This window comes from Tarenaya hassleriana, unplaced genomic scaffold (genome assembly GCF_000463585.1).
Source record: "Tarenaya hassleriana unplaced genomic scaffold, ASM46358v1 Cleome46, whole genome shotgun sequence".
Lineage (NCBI taxonomy): Eukaryota > Viridiplantae > Streptophyta > Magnoliopsida > Brassicales > Cleomaceae > Tarenaya > Tarenaya hassleriana.
In genome coordinates, this window is record NW_010967304.1 from 876,612 (window position 1) to 896,820 (window position 20,209).

At 44.0% G+C, this 20,209-nt stretch overlaps 1 protein-coding gene across 1 annotated transcript; it reads left to right on the forward strand.

Moving 5' to 3' along the window:
- Positions 1 to 9,106: 9,106 nt before the first annotated feature.
- LOC109117179 lies at positions 9,107 to 10,488 on the forward strand. The gene is made up of 3 exons (XM_019203965.1): positions 9,107 to 9,256; positions 9,398 to 9,801; positions 9,954 to 10,488. Exons 1-3 carry the CDS (start codon positions 9,107 to 9,109, stop codon positions 10,486 to 10,488), a joined length of 1,089 nt encoding a protein of 362 aa, XP_019059510.1.
- Positions 10,489 to 20,209: the final 9,721 nt, after the last annotated feature.

The following is a 20,209-nucleotide window of genomic DNA, read 5'->3' on the forward strand; positions in this document are numbered from 1 at the left end:
AGCCTACAGGGTCACACACAATAGGGATGGACAAGTACGTGTGCGAAATTATCCCGATTAGGAATCCTAATTGGATTGAGATTCCTAATTGGAATAGGAATCCTAATGGGATTAGGAATCCTATTATGTATAGGAATCCTAATGAGATTAGAATTCTATTACATCTAGGAAACCTAATGAGATTAGAATTCTAATAGGTTTAGGAAACCTAATTAGATTAGGATTCCTAGTAATCTATTCCTTGTCAAATTAGGATTTTTGGAAAGTCTATATAAGGAGAATGTCTTCTAGGGTTTTAAAAGGAGAAGAAAAGAAGAGAAGAAAAAAGGAAGAAAAATAAAACCCTAAGCCTCCAAAAACCTTGCACACAAGAGAGATCGAGATCTCTAGTCCTAGCAGACAAGTTCCAAGGTGTTGGAATCCATCCCGACGTGTGGATACGTGTAGAGGGCGAGGTATTCTTCCTGCCTAGAGTGATCGAACGAACAGATCAATTGATACAGGCCCCGGATCGATTGAGGTAAGCGTTCTAACGTTTCTATGATTCAATAGTAGCATGGTTCTAGGGTTTCATTAAAATTTTTGTTTTATATCCGCTGCGCAAACCCTAGAATCGATCTCTTAGGAATTAGATTCGCTCATGAGATCCCAGGAAACCCAACAGGGATGACGTCCCTTAACCTTAGTTATTAAGTCTGAAACCCAAATCTTTGGAAAATGAGACTTTTCGCCGAGACTTGACTCGGTCGAGTCAGAACGAACCAGCCCAAGCCCATCACAAACTTTTGACTCGGTCCATTTAGAGTTGACTCGATCCGAGTCAAAAATTTGACTAGGTCGAGTCAAAACACCAGCCAAGCCCAAAAACATTTTCTGGGCTTCGACTCGTATGTGTACCTAAATGGAACTGACTCGGTCCGAGCCAAATACTAGGCCGTATACGAGAGACTGTGCAAGACACCTTTATGTTGGGCAGAGATTGGCGAGCGCCGAGAGTTTGGGCCAGAAATCGTGGAGGAGAACACGGAGGTGATATGAAGGATTCGTGCCCATCTAGAGACAGCACAAGGATCGACAGAAGTCATACGCCGATCAGCGATGGCGTGATTTCGCACTCGAGGTCGGGGATTATGCATTCCTCTGAGTGCTGGAGATGCAGGGATGTGTGAGGTTTGGACAGAACGGGAGGTTAAATCCGTGATACTTCGAACCCTAGCTTGTGATCGCGAGAGTGGGCGCGATTGCATACCGTCTTGGATTGCCATCGGAGTTGGGCAACATCCATGATGTGTTACATGTATCAATGCTGGGGAGGTGTGTAGCAGATCCCTCTCATGTACTATAGCCCCAGCAGTTGGAATTCACAGAGGTTGCGCGCTTTTGAGACAAGCCGCTACAGATGGTGGACATGAAGGCCAAGATGTTGCTGAAGAAGGAAGTGCCACTCGTGAAGGTCTTATGGTGGAGCCAAAAGGTCTCAGACATGACCTGGCAACCCGAGGTAGAGAAGCGTAGTAGTTATCTTCATCGGTTTACTTGAGCGTTGTGCAGACTCTTGTCTATGATGTTTCAGGATTGTATCAGACCGGATATTTGGATTATGAGAGGATATGAAGGTGTTCCGCGGATCATATTACATGTAGGAAGGTTCAGAGGATATCGCAAGCTCTTGAATTCGAGGACGAATTCCTTTTAAGGGGGGAGGATTTGTAATACCCCGGATCCCAAAATAAATATTTGATTATTTTCGAGAATAAATAATTAAATAAATGTATATAATAATTTGGGAATGGAAGTGAAAAAAATAATAATAATAATAAAAGGAAAAAAGAGTACAAAGCCGGAAATGTAAAAAAAAAGGGATCGAAAAATAAGCGGCGAAGAATGTTGAAAATTATCTTCAGTCCGGACCTGACTAGGAACACTGGTCAGTCGGACCAGGGTCGGATCGTCGGACCAAGACGAGGAGGAACGGATCAGAAAAAGATAGAAAATTTGGGAAAGTGAAGTTGGTCCGACGGACCAAAATCTGGTCAGGGTCAGACCAACCTACTCAGCCGTCAAACAGACCGGAGGAAAGAAGAGGCGGAGCGAAAGAAGAAAATGGGAGATTGGTCCGGGACTGACCAGAAGTCAGTCCGTCGGACCAGAAGTCAATCCGAGAGAAAATACCGCGTCGAACCAAAGGAACGGACCGAGATGAAGAAAATTGGGCCTGGTCTGGAGCTGACCAAATGTGATCAGCCGGACCATAACAAATTCGGATCGAAACGGACACTGACGGACCAACAGAGCAAATTTTGCCAGCACATGCTCGCGCGGTAGCCTTTTTGAGTGCGATCTACCAACCTGTCCCGACCCCTCTCGACGCGATTCGACCTCCCACGACCCTTAGGATGTTGCAGGCTTGGACTTGGGCCTTTGTTTGAGCCCATTCGACCTCTCCTTCGTGGACAAAAACCCTAGCAAAGTAGGGGACGCGGAATGCGACTTTTATGGAGCGAGAGTTCGACAGATTGTTCGGTCGCATTCCGTCGCAATTTGAATATATAATTTTTTTTAAAAAAATTATTAATAAATAATAATTATTAAAATTAAATTAAAATTTAAAAAATAATTTTAAAAATATAGAATTAAAAATATTTATTTAAAATTAAAAAGTATTTATTAAATAAAAAGTATTTATTTAAAACAAATTAAACAAAATAGTTATCCAGATTATCTGATCCGGTTCTTTGGTCCGCCGGTGCCGTAGAAGGTCCGACTCCGGGCTCAGATCCGACTCCGGATTGAGGAGTCAGAAATGGGTTATGTTGCATCTCCTACACCCTTGGTGGGTCGTCACGAGGAGGAAATAGCCGAGCGAAAAGCGTCTCGTAACGCGCAATCTGTGCCTCATCTTCTTCTAGTCTGGCAATCTTTCTGCGATCCTCCTCGAACTCTTCGATCTTTTTCTTCAACACCTCGACCTCCTTAGTGAGTGCAACGTGGCGACCGATCGATGTTGCATCTAGATGACCACTACCCAACTGAGTCGCCATTCCATCGACGCCTAGATACGTCCTTTGGCATCCGGTTAGACAACCTACCAAATAAAAAGTATATGTCAATTAAAATAATTTAATTAAACAATTACATCAATATAAATTTACCTCTAGATAGAGACTGTTGATTTCTGCTGGTGAAAGTTTGGTTGACCCACAACTCTCCTCTAACCGGGAGAGACGATCGTTGATCTTTGCCTGAATCGCGTCCTCAATTTCCTGAACGCGATCGCTGATATAAGTACCATCAGCTCGACGGTGAGTCTCCTGCAGCAATCGCAACGCAGAAGGTTCTTCACCTTCCTTCTGCGTCTACATCCAAAAAATTTAATTAAAAAAAATTAAAAATTTTAAATTAAATTTTCATTTGCTTACTATCCCATGGGCGACTCGAGCAAATGATCTTCGTCCTGCAGTGTGGGTCGGGAGAGCGCGTTCGATCTCCGCTCGGTATCGTCGATTGCTTGAGAATATTTGACTCTTTTGCGTTCCTTCTTCAGAATCCCAATGTTCAACTAGCTGATCGTAGATAGCCATCGACATCCACGCAGGTCGTACGCGTATGCTCTTTACCCGATAAATGCTGTCCTTGAGGCGATCTCGGACGGCGAGCCTCCAAGCGGCATAGACTTGATCATGAACGGACTCGTCCCAATAATAAGCTTGCTGTAAAAAAATAAATTTATAATTTTGTATGCATATAAAATTGAACTAAGTGCCAAAATTCTTATTGCGAAAGCCCCGAACCAACGCTGCAGATCAGATGGAGGGACACGGATGAGACTCTGCCACGGACCTTGAGACTCTGCCACGGACCTTTGAAGTCCGACTGAAAGATGCAATCACCTCGTTATTACGATCAAACTTGTAAAAATCAGTTTCATAACATTAATTTAAAAGAAATTAAAATAAATATTTATTATATGCATAAAAACACTTATCAAATAGAACCGGGGGAGCGATCCGGATCGAGACGAGGTCGGAGACGACGTTCTGCAGACGCTAGAATCTCCTGCAACGATGGCGATGGTGATGCACAGTGACTAGATGCACCTTCATTCACGGATTGGGGCGAAGCCGCACCCGTGAAAGGTACATCAAGTCGAGGAGGATCGACTACCACCTGATCCCGATGGACAGATGGTGATCTAGATGATCCAATCCCACGCCCTCGGGATCGGATTCCGCTACCGGTACGACCACTAGAATGAGATTGACTCATCTACAAGTTACACATAACAAAACAAAATCATGAAAACCCGTGAACGAGCCCTAAACCCTAAACAAACCCTACACCCTAAATTAACCCTAAACCCTTAAAAAACCCTAAACTCTAAAATAAAACCCTTAACCCTAAATAAACCCTAAACCCTAAAACTAAAATTAAACCTAAAACCCTAAACCTAAAATAAACCCTAAACCCTAAATTAACCCTAAACCCTAAATAAACCCTAAAATCTAAAATTAACCCTAAAATCTAAAATTAACCCTAAACCCTAAAATTAACTCTAAACCTTAAAAAACCCTAAACCCTAAAAATAACCCTAAAATCTAAAAGTAAACCTAAAACCCTAAATCCCTAACCCTAAAATTAACCCTAAACCCTAAATTAACCCTAAACCCTAAATAAACCCTAAAATCTAAAATTAACCCTAAACCCTAAAAATAACCCTAAACCGTAAACCTTAAAATTAAACCTAAAACCCTAAAACCCTAAACCCTAAAATTAACCCTAAACTTTAAATTAACCCTAAACCCTAAACAAACCCTAAAATCTAAAATTAACCCTAAAATCTAAAATTAACCCTAAACCCTAAAAATAACCCTAAACCCTAAATAAACCTTAAACCCAAAAGAAACCCTAAAAGCTAAAATTAACCCCAAACCCTAAAATTAACCCTAAACCCTCAAATAATTCGACCATAACCTTAAAACCGAACCAAAAACACCTTAAAATCGAAAAAAATTGGACCATAACCTCCGGCGCGGTGATGCGGCGGTGTCGGTGGGGGAGAGCGACGCGGTGATGCGGCGGTGTGGGTGGGAGGGCAGCCACAAATCTGTTGAAATCCGATTCGAAAGAATCGAAACACGAACCTAAACCCTAAACCGATCGGAAAGGGGAAGAAGAGGGGAGTCACGAGTTTGGGAACTTACCTGGGAACGGTGACTGGCAGTGGCGGCGGCGAAGCGAAAGCGGCGGAGGAGAAGACGGCGGCGAAGACGGTGTGTGAGGAAAATCTGTCTAAGTGTCTGAGGAAGAAGACGATTCGCGATATTTTTAACAACGTTGCGATCGAACGAATCTGTCGCAATATGTCGCTTCGTCATTAAAGGGGGATACATGTGGAATTTGCGACCGCATTATTCGGTCGCAATCTGTCGCTATGAAAAAAAAGCGGGATACACACGGATTTGGCGATAGAATTTACGAAATTGCGACAGAAAGCATCTGTCGCAATGTTTAAAAAATCAGGCGATCGTGACACGTGGCAAGAGACGAATGGACTTCTGTGAACGACTGCTTACCGACAGATTATTTCGGTCGCAACATATTTTTACAAAAAAATAGCGACAGATGAAGTCGGTCGCAAATTAATGCAATAATTAAAAAAAATGAGAAAGATTAACACATAATATTCTCATTCCGAATAAAATATTAAATACAAATCGGTATTTTAGACATTAAAAAAGTACTTATTAATCAAATGAACCATATTTAGAACTTTCTGTTGTTTTTTCGTCCGACTCATTCGGTATTGTCCTGCTCTTCGTCATTATTGTCTGCAAGCTCTTCAACTATTCCTTCTTCGGCTATTAACCTTCCAACCTCAATCGTGTCTTCGATTTGAAGAACGACTTGATCGACATCTTGAAGCGGGACTTGTTCATCATTTTCTACTTGAATAATAGTTCCCCTGGGGTTGATCTTCACGACAGCTCGCCAATCAATGTCTGACCTTCTTGTAATTTTCTTCGAATAAGGGATGTAACACACTTGATCTGCTTGAGAAGCCAAAAAATGACGGTGGAAATATTTTTTCCAGATTGCAAATTACCAGAACTATGTTTTGTTTCAGCATGATGATATCTTCAAGTTTAAGCGTCCGACTGCAAATCACCCGAAAAAATGAGCTGATCCCTACACAATAACCACGTATCAAATTTATATATATATATATATATATATATATATATATATATATATATTTCACATATTTAAAAACAAATAACATTAAAAAAATATATTGACCATACCTGATAGACTCTCGAGTACATGTTGTGGAAGTAGTTCTGCAAATGCTATTGGAAGCAATCGTTGCATAAAGACATGACAATCATGACTTTTCATACCCGTTAATTTATTCCCTGCAATATCAACACATCGCGCCATATTTGAAGAGTAACCATCGGAAAATTTCACATCATCCTTCAACCACCGAAAAAAATTCTTCCGCGCTTCTCCAAATACACGAAAAACTGGAACAGGTGCCTTCCCATCTTGTGTAAGTTCCAACTCCTTCCTCAAACAAATTGATTTGATATCCTTCCTTGAGTTTGGATTGTCCTTCGACTTATGGGGTACATTCAACACCGTATTTATGATGTTATCGAAAAAGTTTTTGTCAACATGCATGACATCAAGATTGTGTCGCAACTTGTGATGTCCACAATATGGCAATTTCCAAAATATACTTTTTTGTGCCAATTATGATATTCGCCATATCCTTCAATCGGCAAATGACCATTTCCACCGACTTCTGCAGTAACCCCTAACCCATATGATCTCACACAATTTTCGATCAGTTCGAATAATATTTCATCTCCCGTCAGTTCAAGCGGACTAGAATCACTTACCACTCGATTCTTACGAAAATTCTTCTTGTTCCGACGCAATGCATGATTCCTTGGTAAGAAACGACGATGACAATCAAACCAACTCGTTTTTCTCCCGTTCGGCAACCAAAATGTGTCGGTCTCATCCATACAATACGAACAAGCTAGACGACCATGCGTTGTCCAACCAGACAACATCGAGTATGTTGGAAAATCACTAATTGTCCACATCAGTACGGCACGAAGCAAAAAATTTTGCTTTATTGACACGTCATATGCCTCAACCCCAATACTCCAAAGGTCTTTCAACTCTTCTATCAACGGTTGAAGGAAAACATCCAAACTCCTTCTAGGATGTTTAGGTCCCGGAACTAATATTGAGAGAAATAAAAACTCTCTATTCATACACATGTCCGGAGGTAAATTGTAGGGTGTTAAAATCACCGGCCATAGAGAATAATTTGGACCAGACATCCCAAATGGATTAAATCCATCCGTGCATAATGCTAGATATACGTTTCTAGTCTCACTTGCAAAATCAGGAAATACCTGTTGAAAGTGTTTCCATGCTAAACCATCGGATGGATGATACATTTCTCCATCAGGCGTTGAATGCTCGTCATGCCATCGCATAAATGATGTTGTCTTTTCGGATTGATATAACCTTTTCAAACGATCTGTTATAGGCATATAAAACATTCTCTTCAAAGGAAGTAACTTGCCTTTCTTTGAAGCTATCCGGCGTGGTCGATATCTGTCTTTCCCGCAGAAACGACATTTCATCAATTCTGCATCTTCTTTCCAAAAAATCATACAGTTGTCTTCACAAACATCAATCTTTCGGTAAGGTAGACCCAACGTACGCATCAGACTCTTCGTCTCATAATATGATTCTGTTGCAGTGTTACCTTCTGGAAGATACTGTTTAAACATCTGACTGAATCCATCCATGCATCTCTCTGGAAGATTGTAGTCAGTCTTCATATTCATCAACAGTGAAGATAATGATAATCTTGATAGCCCTTGTACGCAACCTTCATATATCGGAGTGTTCGCCGTGTTAAGCATGTCATAAAATCTTTTCGCTTCAACATTTGGCTCTTCCTCCATATATGGAGAAGGAGCAACGTTGGGAAATGCATCATTCACCATCTCTGCATATAGATTCTGGTCTTGATCTTCTTGAAAGATCGGAGGTAGCGACGTGTTTTGCACAAGTTGTTCTTGCATTTGTGAAACATGTGATGATGACGACGTATCATACGTTTCTCCATGAGTCAGCCAAACAAAATAGTTTGACATAAAACCTCTTCTATACATGTGCTTACAAACTTCATATTGATTTCGCCATCTTTTATTCTCGCATTTTGAACACAGACATGGTAACTTCGAACTCTCAATATATGACGTTTGACTTGTTGCAAACGCCATAAAATGTTGTAATCCTTCAGCAAACTCACTCGAGATTTGATTAGAAGAATCAAATCTATTATACATCCACATTCTGGATAAGAAAGACATTTTTCTGTAAGAGAAAATTTTTTTTCGGTAAAAGGATTTTTTTTCTTTACTCTCACAAACTGAGCGCGCGGTGGTTTAATAGAAGAAAAGTTGTCACGGATTTGCGACCGATAATTCTGTCGTAACGCTGTTGCGACACACATCCGACAGAATTGCGACAGATGTTAGGCGACACACCAATCACGTGTATACCTAATTTTGCGACGCACCGACTCTATTGCAATTCTGTCGCCAATATTTAGCGACTCATTATTTCTGTCGCATATCTGTCGCCGCATTTGCGCGACGCATAGGTTCTGTCGCAAATGTGTCGTACATTTTGTTCGACCGATATTTTTGTCGCAAATTGTGTCGGTATATACCGACAGACTATCTGTCGTAAAATTTCCTTCGCTTTTTGTCGTCAATCCGTCGCAAAAAATTGCGACAGACGTGTCTGTCGTCGTCTGTCGTAAATGTGCGACAGATTTTGTGTCCGAGTGCGACAGAGATTATTTTCCGCAATTCTGTCGCTATTTAGTCGTTGTCTGTCGCAAGATTTTGAGCGACAGATATTTCGGTCGCAATAGTGGTCGTAAATAACAGTTTTTCTTGTAGTGCGGGACCTGTAATATGTTCAGTGCCCCCTACGTTATCGAGCACTACTAGCGAGCCATCACTTGTCCGGGCAAGCTCGACATTGGTGGGCGAATGTGATACAGGAGATGCCGGATGGACATCAGTTCACCTGGGAGGAATTCAAGGAAGAATTTGAGAGGAAGTATTACCGCCGACAGAATCAAGAACGTCGCCTCTCTGAGTTCTTGAACATGCAACAAGGGAACATGACTGTGAGGGAGTATGAAGCTGAATTCGTACGTATGCTTAATTATTCGACGCATCTGGTGCCACGGGAGAGCCAGAAGATCAATAACTTCGTCGTGGGACTGCGATCCTCACTTCGCTGGAGAGTCGCACTCCACGAGTTATGAACTCTGAGCCATTGCATTGACCAGCTGGAGAAGGCAGAGGAAGCGAAGAAGGAGGAGAGAGCCAGTAGGGCCCACGACCGGAGTCCTCCCAGACGCCACCCCTATACGCGTCCGTCAGGGAAGACCGGTCAGACTGGCCAGAGTAGCCGAGCACAAGACAAGGGTAAGGCGCCAGTCACCCAGGCACTACCTCCGCCACCTCGTCGAGGACCACCTGTTTGCTATCGGTGCCAACAGCCAGGACACTATGCGGCATATTGTACGGTGAGAACCGCAGAGCTGCAAGCACAAGTGGCTAGACCACCACCTCCACTGGAGACCTGCGGCTGGGGCTGGAGTGGCCCCGAGGGTTTACGCTCTAGAAGCGGAGCAGGAGATTCAAGAGGAGGAGGTTCATATAGATGGAGTCGAGGCAGATGCGATCGCATGTACTCTTCTATCTATACGGGTATCGTATTATTATTGAATCGGGGTAACTATTGTCTGTTTAAGTGCGAAGGTAACAAAGAAACATCGCAAGTACCCTTCGCTTATACGGGGTGTCCTGTTATACATTATTTGACACTGGGGCGACTCACAGTTTTGTGAGCGCGGACATAGTGGAGAGAATCGGTACAGGAAAGGTCGATCCAATGAGTAACTTTACAGTGCGTACACCGGCAGGGGAAACCCTTACGGTTCAAGGGGCTTTGTGTGGCGTATCTCTTGACATATGCAGCCGAAAAATGACAGCAGACCTTATTGTGGTACCCATAGGAGTCTATGACCTCATACTGGGCATGGACTGGTTGACGAAATACCAGGCTTATATCGACTGCCCCCAGAGGACGACCTGGTTTCAAGAAGATTCCGAAGGATTTGAGTTTAGAGGGAGGGGAGCACCATCGACGGACCCGATTATCTCGGCGCTGAAAGCTGAAAAGATGATTAGGAAGGGCAGCGATGCGTTCCTAGTGGTTATCACAGTTACTAAGGAACCGGAGAGGAGATTGGAAGATACACCCATTGCTCGGGAATTTCCAGATGTATTTTCGGATGATTTACCGGGAATATTGCCGAGGAGGGAAGTGGATTTCAGCATTGATGTGCTACCGAGCACAGACAGAAATGGCTGAGCTGAAGAAGCAATTGAATGAGTTGGCGGAGAACGAATTTATACGTCCGAGCGTTTCACCGTGGGGAGCATCGGTACTCTTTGTGAAAAAGAAGGACGGGACTATGCATCTATGTATTGATTACCGCGGGCTCAACCAAGTGACAATCAAGAATCGGTACCCGCTGCCGAGGATTGATGAGCTACTAGATCAACTGCAGGGGGCCAAATGGTTCTCAAAGATCGACTTACGATCAGGATATCACCAGATTCGGGTCAAGGAGGAGGACATACAGAAAACGGCGTTACGGATCCAATATGGACATTTTGAGTTCGTAATCATGCCCTTTGGCCTCACGAACATCACCAGCGGTCTTCATGCAGTTGATGAACCGCATATTTATGGACTACTTAGACGAGTTCGTCATCATCTTCATCGATGACATTCTCATCTATTCGCCGGAACAGCAGACGCATGAGGAGCATCTAAGGAAGATTTTGTATAAATTGAGAGAGCACCGTCTATACGCAAAGCTCAGATAGTGCAGTTTCTGGTTACAGGAGATCGGGTTCTTGGGTCATGTTGTATCAGCCCAGGGAATCCAGGTGGACCCGGCTAAAATTGAGGCAGTTATGGATTGGAAACCCCCGACTTCTGCTATGGAAGTTAGGAGTTTTCTCGGGCTTGCAGGTTATTACAGAAGATTTGTGGAGGGTTTTGCCAAGATAGGACGACCTATGACAAAGCTAACAAGGAAGAATGTCAAGTTTGAGTGGACTGATGAATGTGATACTAGTTTCCGAGAATTGAAACAACGTTTAACCTCAGCACCTATTCTAGCATTACCACGACCGTGTGTACTGTACGAAGAGTTCTAAACCTTTCCCGGCTCGGAAAAATCCGGAATATACTACTAATTCCCAACCTCAATTCCAGTAACAGACAAAAATTTCGTTCGAATTACCGCAACGAAGTGGAGAAATCATCACCCTAAACTGCAAGATAAGAATTTCACGGAGCATTGAATCCGAAGACTCACATATGTATTGAGCTGACGAATGAAGGAAGAAAAGTTGTTGTGCTTGAAGTAGGTCGGGAGAAGGAGGCGAGCGAACTCCGGATGGTTCCAGACGATGAAGCTGTTCTTGTTGGCGCTCCACGAAATGATCTCGTCCGTCGACGAATCATCCACCATCTCATACGTCTTCAGAAGGAACGGCGCTGGTGCTGATGCAGGAGGGACACGTGATCGCCTACGCATCGAGGCAATTGAAGAAACATGAGGAGAATTACCCAACGCACGATATAGAACTAGCAGCGGTAGTTCATGCACTAAAAATTGGAGGTCGTATCTGTATGGTGAGAAGGTTAAGCTCAAGAGCTTGACCTACATGATATCCCAAAAGGATATAAACCTAAGACAACGGCGATGGTTAGAGTTGATCGCGAACTATGACTTAGAGATCGCCTACCATCCCGGTAAAGCTAACGTGGTAGCAGATGCACTCAGCCGGAAACGGATCTTGGCTGCTATCCGTACAGTGACTTCATCTCGCAGCAACTCCGCAAAGTTGACTGCGATGTTGGGACATTTGACGTTGGAACGAGAAGAACCAACTCCAACGTTGGTGGAACGAGTGATCATGGGACCACCTAGTGACCCCTTACTATCACGGTACCGAGATCGTATCGAGGAGTATAGCCCTAAAGGCTACCGCATAGATGAGAAGTGTGATAACTCGTGAATTCGTTACCCGTACCGAGCTTTAGGAGACCTTATATAAGCCTAAAAATGACCCTAGAACATTGACCTAAACCTATATCAAGTTAAACCGAAGGAATGGACCGAACCGAGCGAGAAAACGGGCGGAAAAAAGGGCCAGACCGTCCGGTCTGGTAAACAGACCGTCCGGTCTGGGGAAGCAGACCGTCGGGTCTGAGCGGTGCAGACCGTCGGGTCTGAGCGGTGCAGACCGTCGGGTCTGGACCACGCAGACCGTCCGGTCTGTATAGCCAGACCGTCGGGTCTGACGGAGCTAGGCCAGATTTCACGCGCTGCCTCTTCCTTCTGCTGAGTCACGGGCCGCAATTTCGGCCTTCTTCCAGCGCGTGACACCTCCTGCTTGCTCCGGGACACCTCCTGCTTCCTCTGGAACGCGGAATTGAGCCTAAGTCCGCTCATTCCTTCCGTCCTCTCCCTCTCACTTCACTCTCTCACTCTTTCTCGCAAACTCTCTCAAACTCTGAAACTTCAATCTTCGATTGGAGCTTCGATTTTGGTCGAAATCAATCAATAAACCCAGCAATCAACTCTAGGAAACCTCCCCAACAAAGCTCAAGCTCGAATTTGAGCTAGGTGAATGTTTTGGGTTAAGTCCGAAAATGATAATTATATTGAAAATGGAGATTTGCGTGTCTTGATTGTGATTTGCATGAAATTGACTTTAGATTTGAGTTCCCCATGATCTCTAGATTGTTTTAAGCTATAGGTGATTGAGTTTGGTGCGAAAATTTGGAACCCGAAGTTCCTGGTTCGCCTAGACCGAACGGTCTAGGCCTGGACCGTCGACCGTTCTAGGGCTTGCAGGGTCTCGGGGAAGAAGACGAAGGCTGGACCTCCGTTCCACATGTCCTGGACCGTCCGTTCCAGCTTCGCCCTGACCGTCGGGACCAGACCTCTCGGACCGTCCGGTCTAGCCTATGCGGACCGTCCGTTCCACGTCTCTGTTTTCCCGTTTTGACTCGTGTCGTCGGATCGAGTGAGATCCGATGCAACCGACCCCCATATTTGACCTACCTTGACCCATTCCCTACCCGAATCTCACGAAACTTGAACGAAACCATTCTACGGTAAGTAAAACCTTCAGAACGAGTTAAATTGGTAATCTAAAACGGTCGGAACCCAATTTGATCGGATCGAAGGATAAAAGAATGAAATGAATGTAATAGAATTGGTATACCAGAATAACAAGTAAAGACGTGTGTATATATGCTTAAAATATAATCCCGTATGAATGCTTGTGATTAGGGAATCGGGTAGTTGGCATGGCGTGAGACTTTATTCCGGAGAGCCGGAATAAAGTTGAGCGTGTGTTTGTAGTTGGATTGAGGTGATATCCCGATGATTGCATAGTGTGAGTTCTCCTCTCTTCGACCCGGGTCGGGTTTCATATTGAGGAGACATGATTGTGATTGATCGCCTACGGGCAGAGCTTGGAGCCGATGATATACGTGATAGTCTTGAGCTATTCGGTTATCACGGGGTTGAGGAAACTTTATGGTTACTCCGTGACCGCGCCAACGTTCCACTAGCTATGGAGCGGGTTCGGGATTGAGTAATTCTCTCGGCAGAGACTAGCATACATTTACCCGTGACTCGGGGATGAGAGATTCTCCCGACGAGGTTATGCGAAAATACTTTGAAAGACCTGAGCTCGGGTGTGATGAGCTTTTCCGTGGCGGATGTCCGGCGAGAGGTTGTCAATTGTTGACTGACTTCGCTCGACATAGTCGGTGGTGGCCTGGAGGAGGCACATGGCGCTCTGGTATCGAGAAGTGACATCGATATCAGAGAGGATGGTTGATGTGATACGTTTTTATGAGGTGTTGGGCATTGGGTTGTTGCATTTTTACTATTCCGGTTTCGGCCGAGGAGAGTGAGGGGATTGTGCATTGCACATGGAGAGTTCTTGCCTACGTGTGTGATGCACGCATAGAGATGATTTGACGGTACCGGTGTTACTGATAGACCCGATGGGTCAAGCTATGACTTGTGTATGTCATGGGCTGGTGATACCAGATCCGTATGTTATCCTATGTGTGTGACGCACATAGAGACGATTTGACGGATAATGTTCGATGACTTGTCATCCGGACTGTTTGTGCTTGATACATGTGTTAGACGCTATGACATGATATGTTTGGACATGTATAGTACATATTATGTGTATAATATTGCTTGTGCTTGGCCATTTGCAATTTGAGTATGATCTTCGGTTTAACCCAAAGTACTCACTAAGCAAATAGCTTATGGACGTTGTTATGCAACGTTTCAGGCTCGGAGCAGCTTTGTCAGCAGCAGGACGAGGGTACTGGTGACGAGTGAGACGTGTTTCCCGGGTCATGTATATTTTCTTCCTAGACATGTACGGTTGTTTTGTTATCGGCGGTGTATACCGACTGTGGTTTATATTGTATCCACCGTCTTTATGTTATGGCGTGTACGTCTATTGTACGTGGGTTTGTGCGTAAAAACATATTTCCGCTGCGTATGTATAATATAAAAATGTTTTTAAAATTCCCACTATTTTGATATACTGTTTGATCGTCCATGTGGCGTAACTCGTGGGCGGGACACGGGTTACGGACGTCACAAGAAGGGAGCATTGCGTTTGGGAAACCGGTTATGTGTGCCAGATGACCCCACGTTGAGGCAGGAGATATTAGCTGAGGCACATCAGATGAGGTTAGCGATACATACAGGGGCAAGTAAGATGTATCAGGGTCTATGGTCTATGCCGATTGTACACGTGGCCAAGGATTAAGAGGGATGTTGCCGACTATGTAGCTAGATGTCTCACTTGCCAACAGGTTAAGGCAGAACGACAGATGTCGGGAGGGAAATTGCAACCATTGGAAATATCGCAATGGAAGTGGGATTCGATCGCCATGGACTTTGTGGTCAGGTTACCACTTACACCGAGGAAGAAGAACGCCATTTGGGTAGTCGTGGATCGACTAACCAAATCTGTTCACTTCCTCCCTATACTCCAGGAGTATTCGATCGAGCAGTTGGCGCAGATCTACATTGATGAGATTGTGAGACTACGTGGGGTAACGAGCGAGATCATCTCGGACCGAGATGCTCGATTTACGTCACGTCTATGGAAGGCAATACAGGATGCGTTGGGGACGAAACTGAAGATGAGTACGACATATCATCCCCAGACAGATGGACAGTCGGAACGGACGATACAAACATTGGAGGATATGCTTCGCGCATGTGTATTGGAATGGGGAGCTCCGTGGGATCAGTACATGACGTTGTGCGAGTTTGCGTACAACAACAGTCACCACGCGAGTATCGAAGTACCACCGTATGAGGCACTATATGGGAGACCGTGCAAGACGCCTTAGTGTTGGACAGAGATTGGAGAAAGACGGGAATTTGGACCTGAGATCGTGGAAGAGACCACGTAGGTGATTCGTAAGATTCGGATCAACCTGAAAACAGCGCAGGATCGACAAAAATCATATGCCGACCAGAGGAGACGAGACTTTACACTTGAAGTTGGGGATCAAGCATTCCTCCGAGTTCAGGTTATGCGAGGGCACGCTAGGTTTGGTCAAGGCGGCAAGCTGAAACCGCGATATATCGGATCTTACCCGGTGATTGGGAAGGTAGGCGCAGTAGCATATCGTCTTGGGTTGCCATCGGAGGTGGGTAATATCTACGATGTGTTCCACGTGTCGATGTTATGGAGGTACGTGACAAATCCTTTCCACGAGTTACAACCTCAGAAGTTAGAGTTCACGAATGCTACGCGTTTTCGGATGAACCGCTACAGATAATGGACTGGAAGGTTAAGAAGCTGAGGACGAAGGAAGTGCCATTGGTGAAAGTATTGTGGAGAAGCCAAGGGGTCTCGGACATGACCTGGGAATCCGAGGAAGAGATGCATAGTAACTACCCTTATCTTTTCACTTGACGTTGCACGAGCTCTTTAATATGTCGTTGATTACATTGAACTCCTACCAGGTGTATGACGATGTTATATTGGATGTGTTTGACCTTGTGATATGAAATACGAGGAAGTTTGAAATAACACACAACTCCGAATTCGAGGACAAATTCTTTTCAAGGGGAAATGATTTGTAATACCCCGGATTCAGACTCGAATATTTAATTACTTTCGGAAAAGAATAATTAAATGAACGAGTCTTAAACCTCTAAGAATTGGATCATAAGTTATCGGGAAAGGCGCTGGAATCGCCACATAAAAAAAAAGAGAAAAGAGAAAAAAAATGGTCCGGACCGACCAGTCCAGGAGTAGACCGAGCCAACATTGGAGACCAAACGAACCACGCAAACGGTGAGGGAAATTTCGTCTGGACCGACCGGTCTATGTTCAGACCGACCGGTGCAGACACGATGAAAAAGACAGACGAACTGGCATTATTGGACGCGACATACATGCGTCAAAAGGGGCCTAACAACTGCCTAACCCCACCCTAGCCGTTGGAGGCACCAGCTCATAATCCTACCCTCCTATCTGCACTAGAGCTCATCCATCTTCTCTAAAAAACCCTGTAAAAGAATGGAAGTCAGCCATTGTTGCTGGAGAGATTACAGAGAAGAAAAAGAGAGAAAAGAGAGGAGAAGAAGGAGAAGGAGAGGAAAGAACGGGGAAAGGAGCTCGGTAAAGCAATAAGGGACAGCCCAAGAACGTCTGGGAGGATCGTCGGCGTTGCAATCGACGAAAAACTCCATCAAATCCGGCCAAAACCAGAAACAGATTCGTTTTAAGGTGAGTGGCTCGAGTTGCCTGTGTGAGCTCATTTTCATCATTGTTATGGTGTTAATTCGATGAAACCAATGCATGATTAGAAAGTGGGAGTTTTAGTGAACATGTAGAAACAAAGGGCACACGATTTGGTGAAAAAACTAGTGAGATATGAAGGTTTAAAAATCAAAGAAAAACTGGAAGTTTCAGAAAAACGCGAACATGTTCTAAGTCCGAGAATTTCGAATCATTTCCCGGGATATAGGTGTGATAATTGGATTAATTGATGGTTAGAATCAAAAGAAGACATTTCAATGAACGTTTTAGAAACAAACGGTGCTCAATTTGGATAAGAAACGAGTAAGTTACGAGCCAACGAAATCGGACCGGAAATCTAGAAATCGCGAACTCGCGATCTGTCTCTAGACTCAAGACCGATCGGTCCAGGCGAAAATTACCTGGACCGACCGGTCCAGACACTGGGACAACATCTAGACCGACTTGTCTAGACCGACCGCCCAGACCGACCGGTCCAGATCCTGATAATGCCCAGACCGACCGGTCCAGATCCTGATAATGCCTAGACCGACCGGTCCAGACCCTGAAAATATCCGAACCGACCGGTCTAGACCTGAAAAGTGATACAAATGAACCGAAAGGCCGTGGGAAGAAAAATAAACTTGGAAATGACCAAACTATGAGAAAAATGAACCGGAACAACGACAAAACATAAGGGAAAAAAATATAATTAAATCAATAACTTGAATGTGTGGTGAGACGTGAGACATACACCGAGTGAATCGTTATATGATGATTGGGATTGTTCTCCGATGGGTCACGAGAAGTGACATCGGTCGTCACGAGAAGTGACGCGCGTGTGTGGCGCATTGTTGTCGTGAGATGTGACGGCCAACGTCATGCGACGTGACGGGCGTGAGAGGCGCTCCTAGTCATGCGATGTGACTAGGGTTTATGGATAACCCTATGGTGTGAAGCCATACGGGATTTGATTGTTGCGCGAAGCAACGGCCAACGTCATGAGATATGACGAGCGTGAGAGACGCTCCTAGTCATGCGATGTGACTAGGGTTTACGGCTGACTCTATGGTGCGAAACCATACATACTTGATTGTCATGCAATGCGATGGCCAACGTCATGCGATGTGACGGGCGTGTGAGGCACTATTGGTCATGAGACGTGACCAAGGTTTACGGCTAACCCTATGGCGTGAAGCCATACGGGAATTAATATGATTATGTTCTGATGTGATATGAATATATGTTTAATGTTAAATATTATATTTTGTGTTTTATCGTTTTAACACCGTTCTCGCTGAGAACGAGTTTACCGGATTCAACCCGGGTCATTCACTAAGCAGTTGTGCTTAGCCCTCGTGGTTTCACCTTTTTCAGATCACGAGGAGCACGAGTAGCACGTTTAAGGTGACGAAGACTTCGAAGAGACAGCATTGTGTACAAGATTTCCTTTTTTGTATGTTTTGAACTATGGAACACGATTCCTATGTTTGTACGGTTGCACCCTTTCTAATTCGGACATGTGTGTTTTAAGACTTAACGGTTGTTTAATTCCGCTGTGTTTAATATTAAAACGGTTTTAAAATTCTCATATTTTGGTTTCGTAATATTTTATTGCTTTTAGTCCATGTGGCGCATCGTGTGATGGGAATCGGGATACGGGTGTCACTAGTTTAATCCAGGAGAATCACACTGGATTGATGTCAAGAACATTCTAAAGTACTTGAGAAGGACTAAAGACGTGTTCTTGGTGTATGGTGGATCGAAAGACGAGCTTAGTATAAGCGGTTACACCGATGCTAGTTTTTAATCAGACAATGATGACTACAAATCGCAATCTGGCTATGTTTTCTACTTGAACGGGGGTGCGATAAGCTGGAAAAGTCCTAAGCAAGCGACCGTTGCATATTCTACTACAGAAACTGACTATATAGCAGCATCAGACGCAACTAAGGAAGCTATTTGGATCAGGAAATTCATTGGTAACTTGGATGTCATTTCTAGTGCTGATAGCCCTCATTGCTCTATACTGTGATAACAATGGTGGTACCATCACACAAGCGAAGGAACCCATGTCCCATTAGTGATCCAAACACATATCCAGTCGATTTCACTTGATCAGAGAAATCATAGATAGAGGAGACGTCCAAATATTCAGAGTATCAACAGACAACAACATTTTCGATCCATTGACGAAACCTCTTCCATCGTCAAAACATGAGGGTCATGTTAGGGATATGGGCATTAGATGTTTAATAGATCATAATTAGAGCAAGTGAAAGATTGTTGGTTTAGGTGCTCTATGATGTTCTACGTTATGAATGCCGATATTTTATCATATTGACCTGTCATATTTATTTTAATACATGAGTGTTTAATTCATTATTTGTTTTGCATGCTTGATACATAATGATATCCATGGTTTGTTATGAATGATCCTAAACTCCCTAGTCGTGTATCATTGAGGGATTGATGATATACTAAGACTGGCATGACATGTGATGGATGATCATAGAGATGATCATGTGTATTGGATACGGATCACAGTCATGGGTATTCATTTGGAATAGAATACTGGAATGACCCGCATGAGATTGTCGCAGGACATGAGTCATAACTTGAATCTCATGTGATAGTTCATTGATTGGATCCTAAGACCTGAGATGTCTACGGTATCCGAGATGAGGAGTGGCATACTTTGATTGCGTCAAACATCTTGCGTAACAAGGAGAGTATAAAGGCGACTTTTGGGTACGAAACAAATCATGTTTAGAATAATAGATAGTCATTACGGGATTTGTACCTCTCGTCCCGAGAGAGATATCGCTAGGCTCCTCGAGTGAGTGAGATACTGTGGAAGTGTGTGGCCGCACCATAGATGAACGTCATCTATTTCTTACAGTTGAACTCAATGAACGAGAAAGCAGTCGAATCAGATCAGGTGGCTTGTTCCATGCCTTATGTTCGACATATGATATCGTGTTACAAAAGGATCATCATCTGATCCGTCACAACTTTCGTTAGATCACATGCTAACTGTATTCGAGATAGCTAGTCATAGTGTCTTGGTAGAGACCACATATGACTTGTATAACCGAAATGAAGATTTCGGGCTATACTGCTATATCGAATGAGCCTACAGGGTCATACACACAGAAAAAGACAAATGCGCGAGAAAAGACGAGAAAAACCCGAAGGCACGG

Coding starts and splice junctions, on each gene's coding strand:
- LOC109117179 (XM_019203965.1), top strand. CDS start 9,107: ATGCCGGATGGACATCAGTTCACCTGGGAGGAATTCAAGGAAGAATTT. Junction 9,257..9,397: donor GGGAGTATGAAGCTGAATTC/GTACGTATGCTT, acceptor TGCATTGACCAG/CTGGAGAAGGCAGAGGAAGC. Junction 9,802..9,953: donor CGAGGCAGATGCGATCGCAT/GTACTCTTCTAT, acceptor GGCGACTCACAG/TTTTGTGAGCGCGGACATAG.